Source organism: Varroa destructor, unplaced genomic scaffold, assembly GCF_002443255.2.
Source record: "Varroa destructor unplaced genomic scaffold, Vdes_3.0 BEIS01000005.1, whole genome shotgun sequence".
In the NCBI taxonomy this organism is placed as follows: Eukaryota; Metazoa; Arthropoda; class Arachnida; order Mesostigmata; family Varroidae; genus Varroa; species Varroa destructor.
The window spans coordinates 10,061,233-10,086,346 of NW_019211458.1; the positions used below are offsets into that span (position 1 = coordinate 10,061,233).

The window sequence follows — 25,114 nt, forward strand, 5'->3', positions numbered from 1 at the left end:
TATATAGTAATGTAAGAAATTTGTATAGCAATTCTATGCGGTCCGAAAGCCTGTTAATGTAGTAATGGAGAAGCATCGTGTGCTGTGTATTAGGATGGTTGAGGTACACAATGGAGAAAATTTGCTTTGATTTTCGGTAGCACATCTTTCCCCGAGAAGCTTTGCGTGCGGCAGCGTCTCTTGGCTTCGCAGCGATTCGAGCGAGGGAAGAATTTGGTGGCTCGGGTTTAGGATGTCTCGAATCGGTCATCATCCTCGAAGCCCTCGCTAGGGGATGTACATCCACAACGGCCTACCTCAGTATTCATAACATGACTACCTGGATGATCGACACATTCGGGAATGAGGAACAGAGGGCTAAATGGTAATTAGCTGCATGATCTACTAACAAATACTCATATTGTCATCAATGCGAGTAGTGAATTATATATCGTATGCTACACTCTTGCATTTTTAGGGTTCCGAAGCTCGCGCGTATGGAGTTCTGTAGTTCCTATTGTTTGACTGAGGCTAGTAGTGGAAGTGATTCAGCAGCACTTGTTACCAAGGCGGTCCGTGACGGCGATTTCTACATTCTAAATGGAAGTAAAGCCTTCATCTCCGGGGCAGGCGAAAGTGATCTATATGTGTGCATGGTCCGTACAGGTGGTCTAGGTCCCAAAGGTTAGTATTTAAACCAGCAGTCCGTAGACTGGTATATTTAAAGAAACGAAATGAATGTGACGGTAAGAAAGACGGTGACTTTTTTGTTCGTACCCACAGTTGAATAATTGTATTGCCTATTCAGTCATAACTAAAAATGATAGCATCTTCGGCCAGTAGCAACGAATAGGTTAAAATGGCCTTAATTCATAAAGCCTCGACAATTTTAAGGTTCTGGAGTGCATGAAAGCGTTTGTGCTCAACTAACGATCATCTATTAAAACGGCAGGCATCAGCTGTTTGGTGATTGAGAAGGATACTGCTGGTATATCGTTTGGTAAAAGTGAAGAAAAACTGGGATGGAATACGCACCCAACGCGAGCTGTGATCTTTGAAGACTGTCGCGTACCAGTAGCCAATTTATTAGGTGAAGAAGGCCAGGGATTCACTTTCGCGATGAAAGGAATAAATAATGGTAGACTGAATATGGCTGCTTGTTCTGTGGGAGCAGCCGCCGCAAGCATCGAGTTCGTCGTAGAGTACATCAAGCAACGCAAACAATTCGGAAAGGCCATTGCTGAATTTCAGGTAAAATAGTAGGAAAAACTTGTGATAACCGTAGTTGATATGTTATATTATTCATGCACACGGTTAAATGTGGCCCTATGTAGATATACAATATATATGAACAAACGGAGCATCGTACATCTAACGGAACCGAAACTCTTCTGTTGATTTCGATACAGTTTAATCAGTTTCGGATAGCAGAGATGGCGACTAAACTGCAAGCGAGTCGCTTAATGGTACACGGAGCCGCGCGGTGTGCGCAGGAAGAGCTGCCCAATGCCACAGCTCAATGTGCTATGGCTAAATATTTTGCCACGGAAACCTGCTTTGAGGTACGATGTCGGCGTTCGTTAAACCTTTGGATATGATTATTCTAATTCGTTGGTGAGCGTCAACTCAGCTACTCTAGCATCAGTGTCTTCGTGGGGTTCTAACGGAAAAATTGAAACTTGAAAAATATTGTTAAAGAAATTGAGGAAAAATGCTGTAACAATAATAACAACAAACCTACCACTATCAAAACATTGTTGTTGCTTACCGTATGGGCTTATCTAATTAATAATATTTGTATTCTTGCAGATTACAAACAACGCAATCCAGTTGATGGGCGGATATGGCTTCATCAAGGATTTTCCAATACAACAGTATTTCCGCGACGGTCGAATATATCCCGTAATTGGAGGAACTAACGAAGTGATGCGCCTCATTATATCAAGAGATATTCTCAAATAGCGCTTACTTATGTTAGCCAGAAAAGAAACTACGTACCACCTATACTTACGTAGCTGATAGTGTCTTTTTTACGATAGAACTGTCATATCGAACACTTCCAACTAGCAGGCTGCGTCCGAAGTTCGCTCGTGACGCCCAAACTGCCAAGCCAACCGTTATAAAATATCTAATATAGCAACAGCCACCCCTATTTGCCATTAACATGGGGATTTTTTCCGTCTAATAATTACTATTTACTATTACTTACTATTTAGCATATGTATTCTTTAAAAAACATAGTAGTAAATACTTGTCAATTTAATCGATACAAGAATTGCACAATAGGAAGAATGTAATTCCTCGAAGAGCACATCCGCACAAACCATTACAGGATTTCAGACACATCTATTTAAATGGATCTGGAAATATGGGATATCGAATCGATAACAGTGCATGTAAATAAACGGTTGTTTTTGAGCACTGTCTAGTGAATACGACTGAATGACCCTACGACGCTCAGTGTGTGAAAGACTGTTTTAGCGATACCTATTGCCCCCTATTCTTCTATCAGGTGGGCCACATAAACGAAATTAAATAGTGTAAAATGTATGTTTTTTTTTTATTTCAGATGGAGCTATCTGGTTATCTATATTAGAAAACACCAATGTTATGACAATTATTTCGAAGGATTTAACTTCCCTCTGTGCTCTACGCTGATCACCGGATGTATTATAGAATTATAACGATGTAATTTTTCAACAATTTCCGAACCCGTCAGCTGGCAGACGAAGACACAACGCATACACGTAGAATAAGCAGGCCTGCATTTAGTTGTCAATTCCGTAACAATTACGTGTGAAGTGCTGTTATTGCGCATAAGTGAGATGTAAACGAAAACGAGTTCTGTCTTGTGTGACTTGTGCTCTCCACCTCATTTGCTTGATCCACGTTTTTAGTTTTTGAGTAAATCTTATCGAGTGAAAATATTTTCTGATAGTCGCATGCGTTGAGGTTTCCATTAAAAGAAGGAACTCTTTGCCGGTCGTTTTCTCCCGGAAATACATTCAAAGGGTCCTCATCGATTCCACGCGAGGTACGTGGTTGAAATGTATCTTCAGAGGTTGTCATCTTTAACTGAAGTACTTGGGCAGTCTCTTCACTTGAAGCTCCTGCCGTAAGTAGTACTAATGTCCGACTATTTTCGCACATACGGGAGGGGGCACACTTGTGTAACATTTTTAAATATAATACGCAAACACACAGTGGAAAGGCACTTGGTAACGTTTGAGGATGCATTAATTTTTTAGTGCGAAGAGTATATTAAAGATGGTAAGTTTTGCTGGCATGTTTATAATAGTGCGCATTACGTTATAGGCAATGGAAAAAACAATCCTTTTGAAAACTAACATCAGCCATATTTTGACAAAGACAGGAAGTTTCTGTTCAAATTATCGATGGAAATTAGGAATTGCGGAATGTCGTTCGATTGAACCTCCACTTAGATTAAAAAGTTGCTTCGCTGTTGAAAATGGACGGTCAATGCAGTCTCCATGGGCTAATAGAACTATTCTCACTACAAGTGCCCTATCTCAGCAGCGAAGGGCGACGCTGCTGTCATTCGTTGTCATAAGCACTTAAGGGGAAATTAGGAAGCGTCCTCAGTCACTGTGTTTAGTGTCGAAAAGGATCAATGCTGAATCAGTAGTTTTCATTTTCTTGATCAGGTAAGGATAGATTCTACAATTTCTAAAATGTCGCAACGTAAGTTGCCTATACAGAATCGCAACCAAAGTCCATGACTAATACAGTATCATACTATAGTGCGAAACGTGCAGCCCGCGTATAGAATTTTACTGCAACAATGGTACAAGCGCGTTTGCATGGTAGTAACGTTCATAAATTTTATAGCCATTTAGAACGACGATCTGAGCGCGAAAAGACGCTTCATCAAGACGTACGTCTCAATTCTTGTTCAGTGTTAATAGTAATTAAACGTATTTTTTTCGATTTATTGCTAAACTGCTATAAAGTTATCACTTAAAATCTTACTCTATACATTCATACTTTACAATTTTTATGAAATATAACAGAGTAAGTTCACTTTGCCCACCAAATATCCCTATTTTCATTCGATTTTCATTGCCTATTCAAGTCATTTCATATCGTCCTTGAAATCAGGCCGCTATATCCGGCTTTGTGTCCTTCGGCAAGTTCGTGTCCTAATAATATAAAGCTGAGTTTTTTTAAGTGGGGAAAATAAGATTCATCAACAAATGTCTATAATAAGATGTTTAATGGAAAAACCGTGATTACTGCATAAGTATTTTCTAAAATTCAGTAGGCTAAAACACAAGTAGTTAATGTAACTATATCATACCATCAGATTTCTGCAAGAGCATCGCATGCTCTTATTGTAACGGGTTATGACATTTTTAAATTTTTTTTTTGAGTATGTAAATGTGATCTACAGCTTTTAGCTGAATCAATGTAAACATAAACCTCCTCTGTAATATATCAAACCACTACAAAGAGGCTGTGCTATACTGTTGTTCTGCCTATCTAATTAAGCAATTTTCAACTAAAGCACAACTGTTTATTATAACCAGTAGTTATTAATTTGATTATATTCGGTTGGTCCAGGCAAACCCTCTATGAAATGATTTAAAGTTAATCACATCGATTAAATTACACTGCTTATTAATTTGCAAGCCAATCTGCTGTATCTTTTTCATGGCGTCTGTATTACTTCCTTAGACTTTCAGCGTGTTCTCTAACCCAAATCTTTTCAAATGGCCGAATCAAGTTGACTGATTTACTAAAATACCGTTTACTCTGAGCCGGACCACCCCGTTGCTGTGAATGTAAGTAACTTAATCTCTTTTAGGAAAAATTGGGGTTCCTGTTCCCTTTACCCTCTGTTGTACCGGCTTCTTATATAATTCGTCCATTCACTTCCATTTTCTCCCACAATAGATAACTGATTCTATTGGCAGTTATTCTGGCGAAGTGATTGCATAAATAAAGTCACCTAGATGATACGTTTACCATTGCTTGCGCACACTCTGCGCAATGACCGCATCTGATTGAACATGAAGCTATTAGTAGTTCTGACAAATATGACTATACGACTTACAGAAAATATTCAGTTCGCCAATCATATAAACAGCTATTTGCGGACGTTTTAATGGAACGAATTATCCACGGAATCATTATCTTGTTATGCGCCAATGTTCAGCGTTATCTCCCAGAGTGAGATGTCTGGTTCAAGTTGGCTAGACTATTTTCTAAGCACCATAACTGTCTGTTGCAACCTGTTTCTACCAACACGAATTCCGCTTTCCTTAGCGCTATGACGATACTGCCATCGACGGCGATAGCAGCGGCGGCGGCGACGGCGGTAGCATCCACGGCAGCAACAACAACACGAATAATTAGATAAAAGAACAGTAAGGACGGCGCCGTAAGAACTATGTCTCTAAAACATAGTATAATGTATACATTTACCACGTAGCTGTTATACGTATAAGCTGCATGCTTCATACCGGTGCTTTGGTGTATGACCACATCTCAAGACTGACAGATTGCCGAGTTATAAAACGAGTTGCATTTGCATTTGCTCTGTTCATACGTGATTTGTTGTCGACGTTCAGTTTGTGTCTCCCCTGGTTTTGTGTAGCAGATTTATCCTTATGTGAACATACCTGAAATTGGATTTCTTCAAGCGCGTAAGATACATAAGAAAGGCAAGTGGATGAATGGTAATATGGCTCCTACATGAATCAGTTTTTGTACAAGAATAGCTACCACCATTCATGTGTTGTAAATCATTCAGCCTAGAGTCTACAATGGAACACGTACAATGCGAAAAGGACAAGCCATTTTTTCATCATCGAGTGCAAGGCGCTTGCATTTTACCTGTTTTACTTATTTGATAAATACATTCTATGTGCTATATCAGGCCAACTTAGTCGTTTTTTACCATACATAAATGAAAAACGTTCAAAAAGTTGTTAAAAGGTTCTGATTCCCTCTCCGCACGTAAATTCGCTCTGTCGTTTAACGCCCAGATACCGTAATTCATGAAGCATACGTAGGCTCGCTATCTTGTTCAATGGGCTGCCTATCAAATGCCTCTAGAAAAATTGACTGTTTTGACTTATTTCAGATATATATTGAAGAGTTTTATAAGCTTTGAGCAAAAGTTGTACAAAATGAATGTTGTAATACGCTGGTTATTTGATGAAACTTTCTGTGAAGCCGTTATATCATTTGAATATTCAGTGTTATGCTAGGTACAGCAAGTTCCGTGTTACGCTGGAACATACATTGAAGTATGAAAGAAATGTAAGTAACACAACTATGTGAACTGACAAAAATATAAGTAAGAATTACATGGCACGCTTTTGTGAGTACTATGCTTGGGGATGTTTGTTCATAATAAACAAATCTCTGTCCCTAAGATAAATACTTACGCTTGTAAAACGTGCATGAGACGTTATTACTCCAGCAAAGTACCTTGAAAGGCAACTGAGGCAACTGAACTGGAGCTTCAGACTTCAACTCGATCTGTTGGATTCTCTTGAGTCATTGAGAACTATTGAATTGAGAATTAACTCGATGACATATGAACAGTCCAAATGGCAAAAAAATAGTGAATCGTTCTTTGCAATTTGAAAGGAAATCAATGAAACAGTGAAAAAACACCGAAACATACTTGAAAGCCGGTCAGGCCGTCTAAGAAAGTTCCAACGGCCATTCTGATCAGGCCGCTAGCAAAGAAATTTTATGTGGGCAAACCTACCATGTATTGGATTGTTCACGAAAATCTCAGGTACGTGTTACAGTACATAAAATCAGACAAATAATCTCTGAGGGCACTATAACCATCCCAGATCACCGCTTATCGTTGTCATTGGTTTCTCCATTCTCTCAAAATGAAATGGCATGTGATCTTGATTCTTCTTTGATAGTAAAATGTTATCATCAGCGCAAAAAACGACCGCAGGACTGATCGCTAGCTTACTCCTAATTCAGAGGGGGTGCTTCAGAACGAGTAAAAGCAATTTTTTGGCTAATATTTGCATTCTGAATGTAGTGGCGGATAAAGGGAACGCCATGCCACCGTTCCTCTGCCAGAAAAACGAACTTATCTAGAAAAATATTTTGTTATTATTAGCACGTTTACATTTTTTTTGTAGGGCCGTACATAACATAAGCGTCTAAAAGTTAACGGCTTACGTCTTCTAGTAGAATGGTGCGTTCTTTTAAACTAGCCGGTCACTGCAGCATTGAATGCTTTTTTTTCTAAAGTTTTAAGATGAGCACATTTGGCCCACACATACAGCCCGGGTACGAATCCGCTGTTTTATTATATAAGGTACTTTTGAAGTTCGTGTTTAGCCAGTTCTCCTGACAATGTCAACTCGCTCACTCGTGTCCCCATGAGACGTTCGCACAGTTACAAAAGGAACATATGAAGCGAGCCTATGAGCGATTTAGATCCTGAGTTGAAGCCTTCCATGTTTGCGTTAAATGGTGACCATTGGGTGAATAGAACTGTCTGCAATGATAGTTTAGCACATGTTAAGCGAAGTATCGAAGTAGCAGTTTTTACATAATTCAATTATTATACAGGAAAGTTTGTAAACATAGTATACTTTGTTTTTCGTCAGATGGCAACGTGCCTGCTCACGCGACCATCTCGGCTAATGCTTTGTAGAAGCAATGTAAAACGTCAACAAACGAGACCCTCTTCAAGCTTTTCCCTCGACGGTAAGTTCAGAATTTGTATGAAGGGTAACTTTAATAATGCGAAGATGACGTTCTCAAAATTCACACAGACACACACATACATACACAGAAACGGAGAATTCTTAGACGAAGTTTAATGCATATGTACATTGTACTATTTATACATAAACATATCTATTATAACTATTCATAATAATCAATAATTGCCAGCTTAACGAATGTTTTTTCCTTATTACAGATAGAGTAGGTCTAAATGAGGAGCAACTCCAAATGCAAACCATCGCTAGGAACTTTACAACCAACAACTGGCTGCCTAATATGCGTCGGTGGGATCAAGATGTGAGCTCTTTATTTGCTTTATAAACAGAAATAGACACTCTGAGAAATCGATCAGTGCCGTTAGCATATTCTTACCCGATTACATTTCGCTAATGATCTGACCTGGCTGAATTAATTCTCTAATACAAACTTGTTAATCATTGAAATGAATAATTATTATCTGTTCACATTCTTTAGCATATCTTCCCTAGGGAAGCACTCCGTGCGGCCGCGGCACTTGGTTTCGGTGCTATCCGGGCTCGCGAAGAGTTTGGCGGCTCCGGTCTAGGGAACCTCGACGCGGCAGTTATCTTCGAAGCCCTAGCAAGAGGATGTACGTCGACGGCAGCTTACCTCAGCATCCATAATATGGCTACCTGGATGGTCGATACATTCGGTAACAAGGAACAAAGATCTAAATGGTATTTAAGTAACTAATTTATTTAATTAGATGTTAATGGACGTTGTCAATCTAATTAGTTGTAGCACAAGGTTAGATAGGCTGACGAGTATATTTCAATTCCAGGATTCCCAAACTCGCATCCATGGAATTTTGCAGCTCGTATTGTTTGACTGAACCAGGCAGTGGAAGTGACGCGGCAGCCCTTACCACCAAAGCCGTCCGTGATGGCGACCACTACGTTCTAAACGGAAATAAGGCCTTCATTTCTGGTGGAGGCGAGAGCGACTTGTATGTATGCATGGTTCGCACTGGTGGCCAAGGTCCTAAAGGTATACAGCTCGAAGGGGCAGAAAATAATTCATTGTTCATCCGTCTGTGTTAGCGATTAGACGTGTACAAACAGTAAACGAATGATCTTCGTTGTACGCTGTATTATCTTCCATGGTTACAGCTGTTTTTAGCTTGCAATTTCAAATATGATATTGACAATATTTGTCTATATACACATAAAGCGTGCCGTTTTTTAAGCATCTGCAAAAGTAAACGAGCCGATTAGAGGCTGGGTCTGCGTATCTCACACAAATGTATTGCTACGACAGGTATAACTTGTCTCGCTGTTGAGAAAGGCGCTCCAGGTCTCTCGTTTGGTAAAAATGAGGACAAGCTGGGTTGGAATTCACACCCAACACGAGCGGTTATATTCGAAAACTGTAGAGTTCCCGTAAGTAACCGACTCGGTGATGAGGGCCAGGGTTTTACGATCGCGATGAAAGGACTGGATAATGGTCGAATAAATATTGCCGCCTGTTCTGTGGGAGCAGCAGCTGGTAGCATCGAATTTGTCGTCAACTATATCAAGGAACGCAAACAATTCGGAAAGGCTATTTCTGATTTTCAGGTATAATATATTAACAGCGTTTGTACTACGTTGGCCCCGAATAACGGCTTCTATTACGTAATATTTCTACGGTCTTTTTTCTTTTTATAGTGAATTGACAATTAGTTAATAATAACCGGTGGGCAAGTTAGGGGTTTCAGTTGAATCGAATTGCTATTTACAAAGGTACCAAAGGTGTCCACTCTACTTTATTAACAAACTGGAACTCACAAGCACAACTACGGCGTCAGTTCAGCTAAAATTAAAACTTACGTCTGTAAAATAGTTTAATTGATTTTGTTAACCTAGAACTATTAAACAGATGGATGTGTAATACAACGACGGATTACGAAAGTTATCACTTCACTCAAATAGAAGTTTTTATTAACTTTCAATCTAGTTCAACCAGTTTCGCATCGCTGAAATGGCGACTCAGCTACAGGCCTCTCGCTGGATGGTTCGGGAGGCTGCACGAGCAGCCCAGGAAGAACGGCCCAGCACAACAGAACTATGTGCCATGGCGAAGTACTTTGCCACGGAGACGTGTTTTCAGGTAGGGCCATAATAACTCACCTTTCAGTTCACTAGGATACATACTTGTCGCTTCAAATCTAACTGTTACAGGAAGGTAAGAGGATATAGAAGCCGTAACAATAATTTCATTGTCGTAGCAGATGACGTTAAGAGCAAAGCCCCAAAGGCCATCAGGGTGAATTTCATTTTTCAGTTGAGACTCGGTGATTCTCGAAATGGTTTGTTGTTAAAATCAACTCACAATACAATTGTTGATAAACTTAAATGCGCTTTTCAAACGTAATATATTCGAAACAATACTAACTCATACCTGTCAATCCACTGCGCGTTGACGTGAGGCGTAAGCCGATCTCGCAGGTCACACGCCATTAGCTTTAGACCTTTAGTGGGAGTTTTGAGGCGTTGAAATGTGCCAACAATGGCAAAAAAAATAGGCAGTTAGGAATAATAGGCAAATAGGAATTAAGCAATTTCATTTTCTTCTAGATTACAGATAAGGCAATGCAGTTAATGGGCGGATATGGCTTTATCAAAGAATTTCCTGTGCAGCAATACTTCCGAGACTGTCGGGCGCATCCCATAATCGAGGGAACCAATGAAATAATGCGCCTTATCATATCAAAAGATATCTTCAAGTAGTGATTCGTTCCCTATAGTTGAGAAGGAAATACCACACTTCATTTGATGAGTATGTCTACCATGCAGAGAGCACAGTATCGACACTATAACAGTCGACACTAGAACTAACAGGCAGTGTATTACGAATACGATACAAATCTGCTTCAGCAAAATAGCTTACGAATGAATAAATGGATGCGAACTATTTTGAAAATACGGCCATCTGAGTGCAAGCCACGTCGGATACAGGGGCTTGGCAGATTAGGGTAAATTGTCAACCCTAACAAGGTTGTACCGGCCGTGCCATAAATGTATATATTTGAAAATGGAATAAAGAAAACGTTGTAAAACAAGCGTTGTCTTTTTGTAGTAACTCGGATACACTGTGCCTCAACAAGATTATTTTTTATGGCTACCTACCACCATTTCAAAGCGTACACGTTCGCTAGATTCTTGCAAACTACAACACCGTTCTGCGCAGTTGTATCGCATTATTGATTCAAAATTCCTTTTTCCTTAGGCAGATTTCTAGCTAGCGGCGTCTAGGCGCCTGGCAAAATAGGCACTGAAAATTTTCGTGGACTTTTTTGCTAGATTATGATCCGAATACTGGATTCGGTCGTAGTGAAAACTGTTTGACTTTTCGAGTGATCTCTCTGTTTGAAGACAACCGGCAATGCGTAGCATCATTTGAAGTCGCAACAGAGGAGTGAAGCGCTTCGACCGCAACCGATTCGGTGAACGTGCGAGTACCTCACAAAATCAATTAGTATCTCATTAGTATCCTAACAAATTGCTTAGGTTACATACTACGGGCTCATAATGAATATTCTGAAAAATCAAATTTAATAATGTAGCTCATCCCGATGACATCGAAGATGGGAAATGTTCTATTTTATTTTGGGTATATTACTACGTAGGTAAAAGCGAACAAATGCCGTGTTCAATTCCTGATACCGTCTGCTATGTATATGCGTCTGAATTTACGATAGTGATAGGATACAAAGATACGTTGTTCTCTTTCGCCTTCACATGGGTAAATAAGATTTTAACCTGAAGCATTAACGTATCGCCTGCAGTCGGACATATCCGCTCTGAAAAGGTTGTTCAATACGGATGGTAGTGGCGAAACTACGTTGCATGACGCTGGTTTATTATCTGTTTCTTTGAAATTAATAACAATAATAAATCAATTAAAATAATACACCACTGTCATAAGATTTATTAGTTTTTTAAAGCTTATATAAATCAGTACCCGACAGACGGCGCATAATAGTTTTACTCATTACTTGCTCTATACAGCTTTTCCCGTGGGAGAGGGCTAACAGTTGCATGAGAGACCGGTTGTTTTATTTTGCTGACATCGATGATTGCCACCGCGTGTGCTGCTGCTACGGGTGTTGACAATAATGATGATGCTGGCTTGAGAGGAAGAGCAATAAGCAGCAGCCGCTGCCACAACTTGTGCTGTAATTGCGACATTCCGATCAAACTAGACTTTATCGCCATTGAAACATTGTTCCATAAACGCCGAACAGTGGATTAACAAAGCCAGCCTGATCGATTAGTTATTAGAGGCTTTCTAGGATTGATTCGTCCACACTGCCTGCAAGTGGCAATAGTTCACACATACGTTCTGTATAAAGATGGACAATAACAAACACGCCGGCGCTCCCATGGCACTCCAATCACTACACACGGACACTGCAACACAACAACAGCTTGTGCTGTTTGCCCGCCCTATCTGATTCAAATTTTCCAGCCTTCTTCATTTCTCTCTCTGTAGACCCATCAGCTGGGTGCCTTTAAGCGGGCGCGCGGCGAGCTCGATACATATCGAGATTTTTTGTACGTTTCTTACGTAAATCATGCACTTGTCGCACGTCGAAATCTTCTCTCAGGCCTGATCTGAAGAACAGACACGGCTCTACCAAAAACTAGCCGGCTTTTTCAATCTTGACAAACTCGCCTGTCAAGTGATGTAGCTGCTGCGAACCAGCCGCCAGTCTCTAGCACGACTCCCAACAACAATCGCTACGGCGGGCAGCGAAAAAATCCGGGAAATTCTCCCTAATCCGGTAAGTTCCACTGACGTTTTCACTCAGAGTCACTTCGGTCAGCACTCTGGAGTCCGTAGGTAAATGCTCCAACGTAACACACTCCGATTGGGCAACCTTGCCATCGTAGCTCTCACCGGAGTTCCACTACAGTTAAGTCGGTTGCTGTACGTTGCGAAATTAGCTACAATTATTGAGTTTCATATTTGGTTAGTGTCTTAACAAGCTATTGAGGTGGTTCACATTATGCGCTCGGAATGGTTATCGCTTCATTCGAATAAATCCAATACACATTTTAAAATACTTGGCCCCGCACAAATCCAAGATGGCGGACGTTCTGTTCCATTTTGGTGATAATTTTGATGAGTTTTCCCACCATTCCTATATAAATTGAGACTATCGACTACAACAAATAGGCAAGTTGATGTTATACAACCACCAGCAATAGTTTCTTGGTTTTGATATTAGCTAGTCTTGTCTGTACCGCAAAATGTTCGCACTTCTGTGGGATAAACCACAGCACTATACGGTATCTATCCTGTCTCCCTCCTTACGTCTATCGAACACTAGTAGCGCTGCGTATGCGCAACTAACCTGAAAGCAACTACAGGATCTCCGTAATACAAGCATTCGTCGATAATGTGTCGCATACGAATATATTACGGAAAAAGTTGATGTTACAATACAGACGCCTTAACAGAGTTCAACGTTTACTTTCGTACGTTTTCCAGATTTGTTAGGTGTTCTTGTGATACTTCGCGATCGCCACTAGTATTATTCCAATTATTATCATGATTCTGTTTAGTACGTCTTGTGAATGATATGCGAACAGTGTGTATGCAAGTAGTGTTAGCAACGTAAATTTCGACATTGTCTTTTTAACAAAATTTGGTTGCATTGTTGAACGAAGTGATGAATGTCCTTGTGACATATTCTAGCAACATGATCGTGGAACGTCATCGGATCAAGCAGCAGACATTGTGCGCAAGTCGAAACATCCGAAACGATATGAACTCGACTATACTTTTGAAGCACATTCTTACATAATGACTGCACATTGGCTAGCACGATCTTGATCTCTTTAGTTTAGCTAAGCTAACTCAATATGGCATCCATTACGAATTCTCTCTTATCTGTGTTTCTTGTAAAGTGCAAATTAGAGTGATATGCTTGCTGAGAAACCCAAAAATGCGTTAGAACTTTGTTTTTACGGAGCATGCTACTATGCGCATTTAAATTTCAATTAAAATGCCCTCAAATGAATAACGCGTTCTAAAAATGTTTATTAAAAGATAGTTTCTATTGATAAATACTCTTTTGTATTGCTAAATGTAATAATTATTAAGATTAGTTCAGACAAAGTCCTTGTCTAACTGATCGGGTTAATGACAGGTCGTTCGTTTTTAAGCTCAATAGAAAATTATGATCGTGCTATTATTGCAAATATGCTCTAATTTTCAAGAGATGATTTCAAGTAATTTAACGGCATGAAAGATTATCCATAAGAATGGCTGCTGTTTATTTATCATATGTATTATGCTGTATATAACTTTGCTCTCTAATGTCAGCCAACAAACGGCTTTTCATTCCAATCTTAATGTTCCTAGCAAGTCGAAGCGATTATTTTAGATTAGTTGAATACGGGGCGCAGTTGATCTGCTAGCTCTCGTCAGTATGATTTATTTGCCATTTGGAATCAGTTGACATGTCATAAGCTTTGTATGAAATAAGGATTTCAAGTACCACGATTCATGTTAAAAAAAAAACAAAATTAAAAGCAAATAACGACATGATTTCTCGTTTTTGACTAAAATACTCACGTGCACATCTTGTTTATTAATAACTTTGCTAAGTTTGTCACATTTTAATCAACTAAAAAATATTGTCAGATTTTATCTTTTATGTTTGGACATATTCGATTTATAAGTAGGATAACCACTATACGGGCTTTAATTTGTATTATCTTCCCTCCTACCGTTATAACACTGAAAATTATTTTTGGTATAATAGTTTCAAAAAAAAGGCTGCAAGTATGTCCAAATTGGGGCACTGAAAAATTCGATGTCCTTTCTTCCTGTCGGACGCAATGCTTAATGAAGATTCTGTTTGTGAGACTGAAGTAAAATACTTTATCTGCAACACATAAAATTAACATCTACTTGATTGAGTGCAAATGCTCTTTGGTTCAGTACCTTGCTTGTTTATGGGTATTTGTTTAGATCTTGGTTAGAACTTACGACGTTGCAAGTTCAATTAGCCTATTCAAGCGTGGTTATTAATATTTATCCAAATGTTAAAGAAATTACTTTTACAGCGGTATTTTTCAAGTCACATTTGCAGTTTTGCTTCTTAACTGTGATATTGTTAACTGCATTTCCATTTCTTTATTTATAGCATCTCGCGTGACTGTACCTATGTATAAGTACTTTAAAACAGAATCACCGTCCCATTGATGCCCTGACTGTGTCCTTAAAATTGTACAATAATACTAATTGATAAATGTTCGTTTATGTGTATTTAACACACGGATTTTTTCAGGCATGGAGCAGGTGTCTTATGCCGCGATGGAAGTAAAGAACGAGACACAAAGAGCACTTGAATGGCAGTTAAATGAACTGCAGAAAGAACTGCGCGACACCGGAAATACTGATGCCCCCATGTCTGAGGCTAAGCTGTTGGCCGAAAATCCCCCCTCAGATATAGACGGTGGGAACGGCCGTCACGATCATGACACCGGGGTCAATATTCTCGATGAGGCGCTAAAAGAGATAGCAGCGGATACCAAACCTGATATGTCAGATATTAAATCAGTGCTTCTTCAAACAAGTGGGCCTATCGTAAGTGCAGTGTCATGCGCGGAGGTAACTGTACCCACTCAAACGCTAATAGCTTGCACCCCTCCTACACTTCCTTCCGAAAATCCAGGAACAATCAGAGTCGAGGTACCCAAAGTATCGCTACCATTCAAGATCGAATCGCCTCGAGCGACTATCGTGGCAAATGCTTGTGATACTCGACAAATAAGAGTTGAAATACCAAAAACAGCGCTTCCAAATAAGGTCGAGCAACCTTTGGCTGTCCTCACCAACGCTTCCAATAGCTCTCAACAAATAAAAGTTGAATTGCCCAAGGTATCTTTGCCCATTAAAGTAGATTCTTCTTTGGATGTAGTATCGAATAACCCTGATGGCGCACAGATAAACATCGAGCTACCGAAGCAGGCACAGGTTCCAATCAAGATCGATCCTCCGCATGGGGTCCTCACGGTGGAAGTTCCAAAAGTGGTTTCCGTTGTTTCGACTTCTTGTCCCAGTACTGCACCGACTGTTACATCTGTATCCATACCTCAGGCTATTACCCTAAATTCTGTAGCGAGCTCGCCATCTGTTCAAGGTGTCCAAGCTGTTCCAGCAGTTCAAGGAGTTCAAGGTGGGACTTACCGATTAAAAACGAACGCGCCATTGGGAAATCCTGTGGTCGGAACTCCTCTTATGGTGACTGGAGTTGTCATTCCTAGAGCACCACTATCTTCTAATTTAATTAGTTTTGTGGACGCGATGGGAAACATGCAGCTAGCGGCCGTGGCGTCTCCGCTAATCAATCCTGCAATCCAGATTCGTCCAGGGATGGTGGTAAATCCGGGAACTCCACTAGTAGTAAGACCTCCAGCTCCGCAGCTTGTGTCACCACCTGGCGCACTTGGCACCATTGTGCCAGTTTCTACACTTTCTACCGTGCAACCGCCCATCTTTAAAAGTACTGTAAGGGCGATTTTGCCGAATAAGACAACAGTTAAGACAATTTATCCCATCAAGGGTATGACGACCACAACCTTAAATAGCGAGGCCAAGCCTAACGATGCGCAGACGGTAGCAACTTCTCCAAGAGCTTTTACTCAGGCGCACGATGAACCAGAGGAAAAGCTACCGTCTCTAGTACAACCACCACCCCCGCAAACAATAATGCAGCCTTCTAAAGAGTCTGTCTACCCAGAACCAAAAGTCGAAAAGCCTAAAAATAACCCACCGCCGGTAGTTCTACCTGATACAAAACTACCTGTAACTGAGGTCACACCGCCCAATCAGCAGCAAACAAATGAAGCTACTTCACTGGCAAAAGGACCAGACGAAGAGGATAAAGCTAATGACGTCATTTTTAAGATTATGTCGGTAAGCAGTTCGCAAGGCACGAACAAAGCTGGCGACTTAGCCAAAACAAACCTTTTTAATTTACTCAAAACTGAAACCAACGTAGTGATAACCGCTCCATCAATACATGTGCAGGATATCCTTGAGGAACTCAAGAAACAGTTCCCAGATAAGAAATTTGTTATAAATTATAATTCGTCGAATACTGCTTCTAGCAACCTCAAGAATCTTGTAACACAAGCTGCTGTAGGAAAGAGGGCTATGAAAGCTTCGATGTTGAAGCCTCAAGTTACGGAGAAAGCGCTGGCCAAGCGTGCTGCAGAAGATGATAAAACAGCTGCACCATCAGCGAAAAGAAAGAGGACGCAGACGTTTAAGAAGGCTGCGCAAACAAGTAAAAAAGCGACTGCTTTATCGTCAACCCCAAAGGCTACTCCGAAACGGATGAAGACTGAGAAGACCCATGAGGTACCTCCTGTACCGAAGCCAGCAGCCACATACAGGTCCGCTAGGTTGCGAGGTGAGAAGGCACCCGAGCTGTTTTCGGGCAGAAGACGAAAAGAAGAGACACTTGCTGTGACACCCCAAAAGTTTTCAAAAGAACCCGGAACCGTACGACCGGTACGCGCTCGAGGAAGACCGCGAAAGGATCGAAGTGCAGCTACTCAACCAATGAAAATGGCCGAACAGGCAATTATTAATTCCATTAGAGATGTAGAAGTAAGTGTAGACTGGCTCGTTATAACTTAAGATATAAGTATAAAGCGAATATATTACTCTATAGCTGTTAGTTTTAACCATACGTTTTTGGTTAGTGAATTAGTGTTTTACGTCGTTGCTCTTTGTTTTCAGGGTCCTTTTGCGGGTTATAAAACTTTTCTCGAATTTAGTCTTAGAGGTACCATGATATACCATTTGTCAAAATGCCGCCTTTACAACACTTTATATATATATATATATAAAGACAATTTTTTAAATAACGAAAGGTGCAAATGTAGAACAATTAAGCAAAATGATTAAAAGGTATTTTACTTATAAAATTAACAAAATTTAATTTTAAGAAAACGAGAGTTTACTAGAAAATAACAAAAAGACTTTAAAAAAAAAACTAAGTTATCGAGGAGAGAATAAATATTGAAATTATAAACACAAAGTAAAAAAATCTAAAAAGTTACTTCTTAGTTTTTTTTCTAATCTTTCAAATGCGATTCGTAATTTTTCTATTATCAGGTTACTCTTTTTTAATGATCTTATAAACCTTTTGACCGGTGTTGAGTCTTAATGTAAGGATTTTATTTGGTGAAATGTTTAAACTATCGAATTTTTAAAGATGGTACATCCATTTCAACTTCTGAACTCGAAAGAAAACCTGTAATCTGGACAATCTACAAACAGTAAGCTTTTTGCAAAGGAACGAAAGACCCTTCTAACAATAGACCACTCTCTTAGTAGTAAACAACAAATTTACTGAGGCAACAAATCGTAAACACAAACCGCAAGGGCTTGTGCGTAGCTAACCTAACGTATAGAGCGTTGGATAAATCCGTGGAATCCGCCTTACATCTACGATAAGGAATATAGTTAAATATTATTAATAAATAATAACAATGAAAAAGGCTTTTTCCCGACCTGGCTTGACGGTGTATTTCCAAACATGGCGTGCAAATATTGTGCATATATATTGTAGGTGAAGTTGGATCACTTGCCTGAAGAAGTAGCGTTACAGGGGGGTTCCGTTCGAGTGGGCGAAGGAGTTGACGAGCTGATGGGCGGTCCTGTTGGTGAGGGAGAAGATTCTATGGGCTCGTCGACAACCAGTGGAGGCTCTGGGGGTACCGGGTTTGGCTACAACTCAGAAATTCGCGTAGGAGACGAGTTTCAGGCTGAAATACCGTTTCTTCTCGAGGGAAATCCGCCAAAGGACTATTCAGAACACGCCGATATTATCTACCACCCTGATAAGGTATATATTACACCGTTTACAGTTAAAAACAAGAGATTATATTTTCAAATTATTACAGATGATTATGAATTGATTACTGATTATATGTTTCAACCAGTTACGGGAATTCTAAAATACTCTTACATAAAACATCTATATCGAAATGTCTATTCAACGGTTTGAAGTACTGCCGATATGGGAACCACTTTTGTTAAATGTCGTTTTCTGTTTTTATAGAATGAAGTTCAATTGTCTCTATTAAAATTTGGTTACAAAGGAAAGTCTAGAGGAGGCACTGCGATCATGATATTTTTTCGGTACAGGTGACATTTCATTTGTCAGTTGTAGCTTCTAACTGATGTTGCTCTGTGATTCATCTTTAGGGTTTGTTAAATGCTTGTCGTCCTGAAGGTTCACGGTTCTGTCAAGATTTTCCATTATACGACTTCGTCGATTGGAGCCACCAGGACAAAAAAATGTTCAAACGCTATCTAGGTACTTACAAAACCAAGTTCGGAAAGTACCTAGCCGTTCTACCCAACAAACGGTTGCTGGATGTAATTGATCATTACTACTCAACACACAGTCCGGCCAGGGATTACGTCCTGCCCAAAAAGAGCAAGCAGTTAGTATTTCTTACAATTGATTCGTCCATTATATTTATTCATGATCTCACTTATGTCCTGTAACCTGCTTAATGCAGTTATTCCACTAGTTGCTTTTTTCAGTGTTACAGCTGAAATCTCTCTTATACATTTAAAATATTGTTTTTGAAATTTATAGTATAATCGATATTTGAATTCAGTCCTTGCCTCAAGTAAGTGGCATTAAAACGTGAGGACATGCTAGAGCAACCAAATTGTCAAAAAAAAAATCGTAAGCATTTCTTGAAATGTTATGTTTAACCGGGAAAAGCTTTACCGCTCTATTATTTCAAGGGTTAAGACTCCGAATGTTAACGCAGTGTGGGTGAAATCGCATACGGACAAAAAAACAAGATATTATTATTTGCAAGCGAAATATTTATTAAAACCTGTAAGTCTAGAATCAGTAACTAATATTCCCCCTTCTGTTTTTTTTGTGCGGTTTGCGTTTACGATTTCAACCTATGATAAATTTTATATATTAAACAGCTATTATCTGGTCAGCAAAAGCAAGCAAATGATTGCCCCAAAAGGAGTTTTTGGAATTTTAAATGAAAAGCGAAAGGTCTTGCCAAACCGCCGGTTTTGCGCAAATCCAAACATTGTTTTGTACGAAGATGCACTGCCGACGAGACGGCCAAAGGACACCGCTATGAGAGAAAAAACGTCTACAAACAGTTTACCAGTTGCTAGTGTCGCAGCAGCTGGAGCAGCTAACGCCAGCGGTGCGGGCGGCAGCGGCACGAATACTAGTAAAACAGCGAAAACAGATGCAAACGGGAAACCTACAAAAGTTGTGAAGTTTGAGGATATTATGAAGCCTCTTGCCGGTGGCGGAAAGCCCAACAATGAAAATAATAAGTCCGAAAGAACTGGTAAGTGGAATGTGCTATTGGATAGTCTTTTATGTTTTTATTATCTAAAATACTTCACCAGAAGGTTTCGAGACAGTGAAGAAGGATCTCAGTATCTGCCTAAAGGGCGTAATCAGTCATTTTGCTACACTTACATCGATTTACACAGGCTATGCCTTGGTGTTTTTTGCTTGCCTTTTTTAGACGCTACTGCCGCATCATCCGCTGAGAATTCAGACAATGAGAGTGTACCGAATTCAGTAGATGACTCACTAGACTACGCGATGAGAAAAGCTCGACCACCGACTGAGGATTTCGACGATGATGTTAAAGAGTGGATTTCGAAAGAAGTACGTTTACGCTGCATAACGCCGCAAAAACTTCAAACATTAAAAAATGAGTTGTGAACCAGATACGTCAATTTTGTTACTTTCATATATGCAGGAATACGTGTCAAAAGTCATTTCATTGGATTGAATAAATAGAGTTGAGATAGATGAAATAGATGTAGACTAATTACTTTTGACCTTCCTTGAATATGACAGAGCACTGCCGAATTGCCAATGATCGACGAGAATGTAGAAACGCTAAAAGAGAAAATCGGTTCTCTGAAAAAGCTGTTTCAACGTAACAAGGCCGAATTGGCCCAGATGGACTGCGAGCAGAAACGGATAGCTAAAACTGTTGAGCAGGTGACCAAGGCGATAGGTAAAGCTCGTAAAATCACAGACGAGTGGACCAAAGAGGACAGGTAGGCAAAAAATTATCCCGATTGATTTCGGTAAGGAAATGCACTACTTTCTTTAATACCGTGCAACTAACTCATATAATTTATATGACTGATATTTTTCAAGCGAAGATCTTAACTATTTCGTTCTCCATCGCAGGTTATTGACAATTCAAGCCTTTAAAAGTTTTGGCAAAGACTTCAAGGCTGTCAGTAAACTTGTCGGAACTAAGAGTGAACACGCAGTTAAGCAATTCTACGAAACTAATAGTCAACGGTAAGTGCCAGGGATTCATTGCACTATATGTTTAAATAAGTGCGATGTAGTTGCACAAACGCCCCGAAATTTCAGAACGCACAGTGAGGATAGAGAAAAGACATTTGAAAATTATAAGCTCTTTTAAATTACTTTTTTTAGTAACATACTTTTATCAGCGTTCCAGCAAGCCATCCAGTACACCCAGAGAAACACTGTATGTACCGTGGGTGTTTATTTATAATATACATCTAGAAGATATAGATAGTCCGGCTTAGCTTTCTTACTTACAGCAACAACCGTCTTCAATTTTTAATGTTGAGCTTATCCCTACTAAACTTTTTGTTTTTCTTTTAGCTATGGCCTCGATCAGCCGATCGTCCCTTCAGCCGAGACTCCAGCAGTCGTGACCCCGACGGGAAGCAGTAGTCCACTAAAATCTGGACCTGATTCTCCTGTGCGAGGCCCGCGGCCCATGCCTTCGATTCTGCGCAGAAAGATCTCTATCAAACCTCTTAACGTATGAGGCAAGCAAATTTGCTACCGAGAACATTAGCGCAATTAAAGATGTTCTGCAACAACACGCAAGCAGCGACAAATAATAGGAAGCTCCGGTGTTCCATACCAAAGCACAATTAAGTAAATGAATGAAACTGGGTTCGGTCATTTTCATCGCGTACGCTACGCACAAAAGCATAGTCTGGTTCGGATCCGTTTCACTTTCTATGCCAATAACAAGACTATCTCATTTCGTTTCACGTCCTCCACCTTGATCCTTCTTACAGAAATAATGCCTCGACCTAACACTATCGTTGTTTGCATACATGCTAACGGTATTTGTAAACAAGAGCTAACTTAAATTAGGTTAGGAGAATAGCCGCGCTTATAACAGCAGCTTTGCTTGTTTTTCTAATTTTCGTAGTATAATGGAACCCGAGATTTGCACAACTTGAAGTTCGAAAAGATAGAAATAATGTTGAACACTTCTTTTATTCGATGTCCCATTATCGTCCCATTTTTGTGTCAAACCTTTGTGTGACGTTCCGTCCATGAAAGCTTCCCTGATCGCTAATTTGTTAGCGTATGTATTTGTTTGCTAATTTTCATCCAGTTATGCTAACTAGCAGACCTTGTTGCTAAATTTTCTTTATTAACAAGCAAGCGGTTTCTGCAAGCACGCCTGGTAGCGTATTGCGAAATTTTGAAAAACCGTTGAAGTTTTGTACGATAAGTAAGACGTTTTCTGCTGCCGAGCTCAATCACGAGTTGTTTAGGATGAGCATTGTCAATAGCCTACCAAAGTCGTGTTTATATCAAACAAAAATAACAAAGGGCAAGCTTGTACAATAATCCAATCTGATTTAAATCTCCTCTCAAAAAGGGTGGACATTTATTTGCGAAGGGGTCTGCCTATCTCAGTTTAGGTAGTGGTTAGTTATTGCAATCGGATGCAAAACTCCAGACTCTGTTTAACAGAATCAGGGCGGATGACACATCCATGGTTCTATTAACGAGAAAGGCCCTAGCCTTAGGGCGTAGCACGTGTTTCGCATGTCAAGAAGCAGCTGAATTGAACGGTGCCAGTATTGCCATTGGAGCATCATTTGTCCATTATAATGATTGTAGCATGTACGAATTAACAGGAACGAAAGAACAATAGAAAAGAGCTGGTGTTATATATATATATCTATATATATATATATATATATATATATATATATATATATGCATTTATAAGTACACCTATCATTAGCTAATAACAGCAAGTAACACAGATTTTTATTATAACCTTACGACTATTCGATGTCATGTCGAAATGAGTTGCTACCGCGTTACTGAGGGAATAAGAGGTAACTAACTCGACCCGGAGATCGCTTGCTCAAAATCAAGAGGCAGAAGGGAGTTACTAGGTTAACGATAGCATTATATATGTTATTATTTTCCGTACAGAGTGTAATTGATTATTTATTCTCTATTTACAATGAGTCGCGGATATTTTCATATAGAGACACTATGGATAACTATAATCTATCACTAGTACTAAACTGTAGCACCAAGTAAAAGCTAGTAAAAACTTGTGACTTGGAAGATATTTCAACCGCGAGCATCCAGACAAAGAGCTAAAAGGAAAATTATAGGATGATTGTTATTTGTGTTCTGATTTGTTCCTACAGCGAGACAAATTCTGGTTGAAAGTAGGTAGGAAACTGAAATATCTCTGCACAACAGAGATATTTCAGTTTCAGTGCGGATAGATTAATGAAATTAGAGGAGAAAAGCGAAGCCATATTACCCTCGCCCTTTATGATGTCAACACTCTGACTGGTGACATTTGATTATATCATCGCAATAATTCGCAGTGTTGTCCATGGTCGGTCTGGAGCCCTGTTGCTCGAGAGAATGACGAGCCTATTTATAAACATTAACACAATTAACAAGGAAGCTGAATAATCCGCGCGTTTGTCATAGGTTATTAGTTTGGCAGTGTTTTGTTTGCGAATTTGAGGAGAGTGCAATTTAGATGACGTGTTAGTGTTTGTTGTCATTTTGTATCCCTTTCGTCATTTTCTGTCTGTTCGACCTTAATATCCGTCAGCGTTTTTCGATCTATGCGGAAAACGCTATTAACGATAACTAAAGGTGTCTATTCTTGGACTTGAATGGTCAGTGCGACGGCGTGAGCAGCAGCCTACTAAAAAAAAAAAGCAACGGTTTGAATTACTGGACGGAGAACGGAGTGGTCTTTGTTGTCCATTTTGGTATTGACCGGTGTGGGAGAGATACGAACTTTATAATAATTTGAATTTTCGATTGGTGCGTTGTTGATGACGTAACTAACTATGTTGTCAATATCTCCTGGATCCCCATTCTATTGGCATCTTTGCTTCATTCAAAAACTCTGATAATATAGTATTGGTGCCATAAAGATCGCAGTACTTATCTACTGACAAACGTCTAGCTTTCCATTTCACGAGTTGTATCACATAAGCTTTCGCTTTCCGTGAGCTTTGTCAAGATGGATAAATCTTTAGTTAGTTAGGGAAAAATGCTACCTCCTTGCCATTTCAGCGTAAAGAGTCCTTTAGAGTATCTTTTATCGCGTTTTGGTTATCACCTTTGAGCGACGCTGAATCTGCTCATCGGGACATTTTGACACTTTTTTGCTGGCATTGTTCTGCGGGTGAAGCAATTTCTCTGGGTATGCATGATCTTGACAACCGACTGTTTTAGACTCGTATGGCTATATATCGAGCACCGATGCAAAAGCGAAAGGGAATATTTATCTGTGTACATAAATTGTAGGTACAAGTAGAGATGTGGAACACAGCAAAAAAATCAGGATAGGGATAAGCTCCAATTGTTCCGTATTGGAATACGGCATGTCGGTAGCAAAGAAACAAAAATAAACTGAATCCCAGTCTCTATATATGTGTACTCACATATATATAGGCATATATATATATATATATATATAATTTAACAACTATCTAGGCATACCGCTATTACGAAGATGTGTACATACCTTTGTAAATCACACATAAATAAAATATGTCTTTTATAAACAGCGACTCTGTGTTTTTAGTTTTTTGCCTTATAGTATTAGTGCAGAAAGTTTTATCACATTTACGGCGAAAGTTGGCGCTACTCAGAAATTTTATATTATATCCCTTGCATGAGCTTCATGTGATGACTGTGAAGTGCTATGTCAAGCTAATAAAAAAGCGTCTATAAGCTACGCCTCGGCAAATCGGCCAGGTAGTCCAAAAATATTTTTTCTTTTCTATTTGCATTTAATTAACTGAAATAATTGGTAAAGGTGATATCTTCGGCGTGATTGATAGAACCGGCTCTAAAAATTACTTTCGATACGGAATTCAGGAAAGAGGCATATGAACTATATACGCAGATTGAACCCTGGCTATAAAGATTTTTTATACTTAACATTTTAAGGCTTACATTTAGATTGGCATGAAAGGGTCGACAGTTTTTACAGCTTGACCTAAAGCTAGACTGCCATGTGGTTGTGAAAGCACCTCATTTGTTTTACGGTAATGGCACAGCTAA

At 39.6% G+C, this 25,114-nt stretch overlaps 3 protein-coding genes across 10 annotated transcripts in view; all 3 read left to right on the forward strand.

Moving 5' to 3' along the window:
- Positions 1-2,397, forward strand: part of LOC147755259 (isobutyryl-CoA dehydrogenase, mitochondrial-like) — a 23,086-nt gene extending 20,689 nt beyond the window's left edge. Inside the window, exons 4-8 of the mRNA XM_086991374.1 lie at positions 141-364; positions 458-663; positions 932-1,230; positions 1,389-1,541; positions 1,789-2,397. Coding sequence (XP_086847500.1) covers positions 141-364; positions 458-663; positions 932-1,230; positions 1,389-1,541; positions 1,789-1,941 — 1,035 coding nt within the window. The 3' untranslated portion in view covers positions 1,942-2,397. The remainder of the gene's footprint in view (positions 1-140; positions 365-457; positions 664-931; positions 1,231-1,388; positions 1,542-1,788) is intronic.
- Positions 2,398-3,111: 714 nt separating this feature from the next.
- LOC111251134 (isobutyryl-CoA dehydrogenase, mitochondrial-like) lies at positions 3,112-10,774 on the forward strand. Of its 5 annotated transcripts, none has more exons than XM_086991367.1 (8): positions 3,112-3,644; positions 7,593-7,692; positions 7,910-8,010; positions 8,188-8,411; positions 8,516-8,721; positions 8,992-9,290; positions 9,670-9,822; positions 10,290-10,774. In XM_086991367.1, exons 2-8 carry the CDS (start codon positions 7,593-7,595, stop codon positions 10,440-10,442), a joined length of 1,236 nt encoding a protein of 411 aa, XP_086847493.1. In that variant the 5' UTR covers positions 3,112-3,644; the 3' UTR covers positions 10,443-10,774. The 5 variants fall into 5 exon arrangements, with proteins under 5 accessions (XP_086847493.1, XP_086847491.1, XP_086847489.1 ...); XM_086991365.1 differs by lacking the exon at positions 3,112-3,644 and adding an exon at positions 4,768-5,366; XM_086991363.1 differs by lacking the exon at positions 3,112-3,644 and adding an exon at positions 5,373-5,663.
- An 886-nt stretch (positions 10,775-11,660) lies between these two features.
- On the forward strand, positions 11,661-24,615 carry LOC111251578 (uncharacterized). 4 transcript variants are annotated; one of them, XM_022808255.2, is made up of 9 exons: positions 11,661-12,499; positions 15,017-17,346; positions 18,353-18,589; positions 18,952-19,193; positions 19,702-20,087; positions 20,271-20,416; positions 20,612-20,817; positions 20,954-21,070; positions 21,407-24,615. In XM_022808255.2, the coding sequence occupies exons 2-9, from the start codon at positions 15,019-15,021 to the stop codon at positions 21,573-21,575; spliced, it is 3,831 nt and encodes a 1,276-aa protein (XP_022663990.1). In that variant the 5' UTR covers positions 11,661-12,499; positions 15,017-15,018; the 3' UTR covers positions 21,576-24,615. The 4 variants fall into 4 exon arrangements, with proteins under 4 accessions (XP_022663990.1, XP_022663989.1, XP_022663988.1 ...); XM_022808254.2 differs by having other exon boundaries at positions 11,663-13,196; positions 18,314-18,589; XM_022808253.2 differs by having other exon boundaries at positions 11,663-12,499; positions 18,314-18,589.
- Positions 24,616-25,114: the final 499 nt, after the last annotated feature.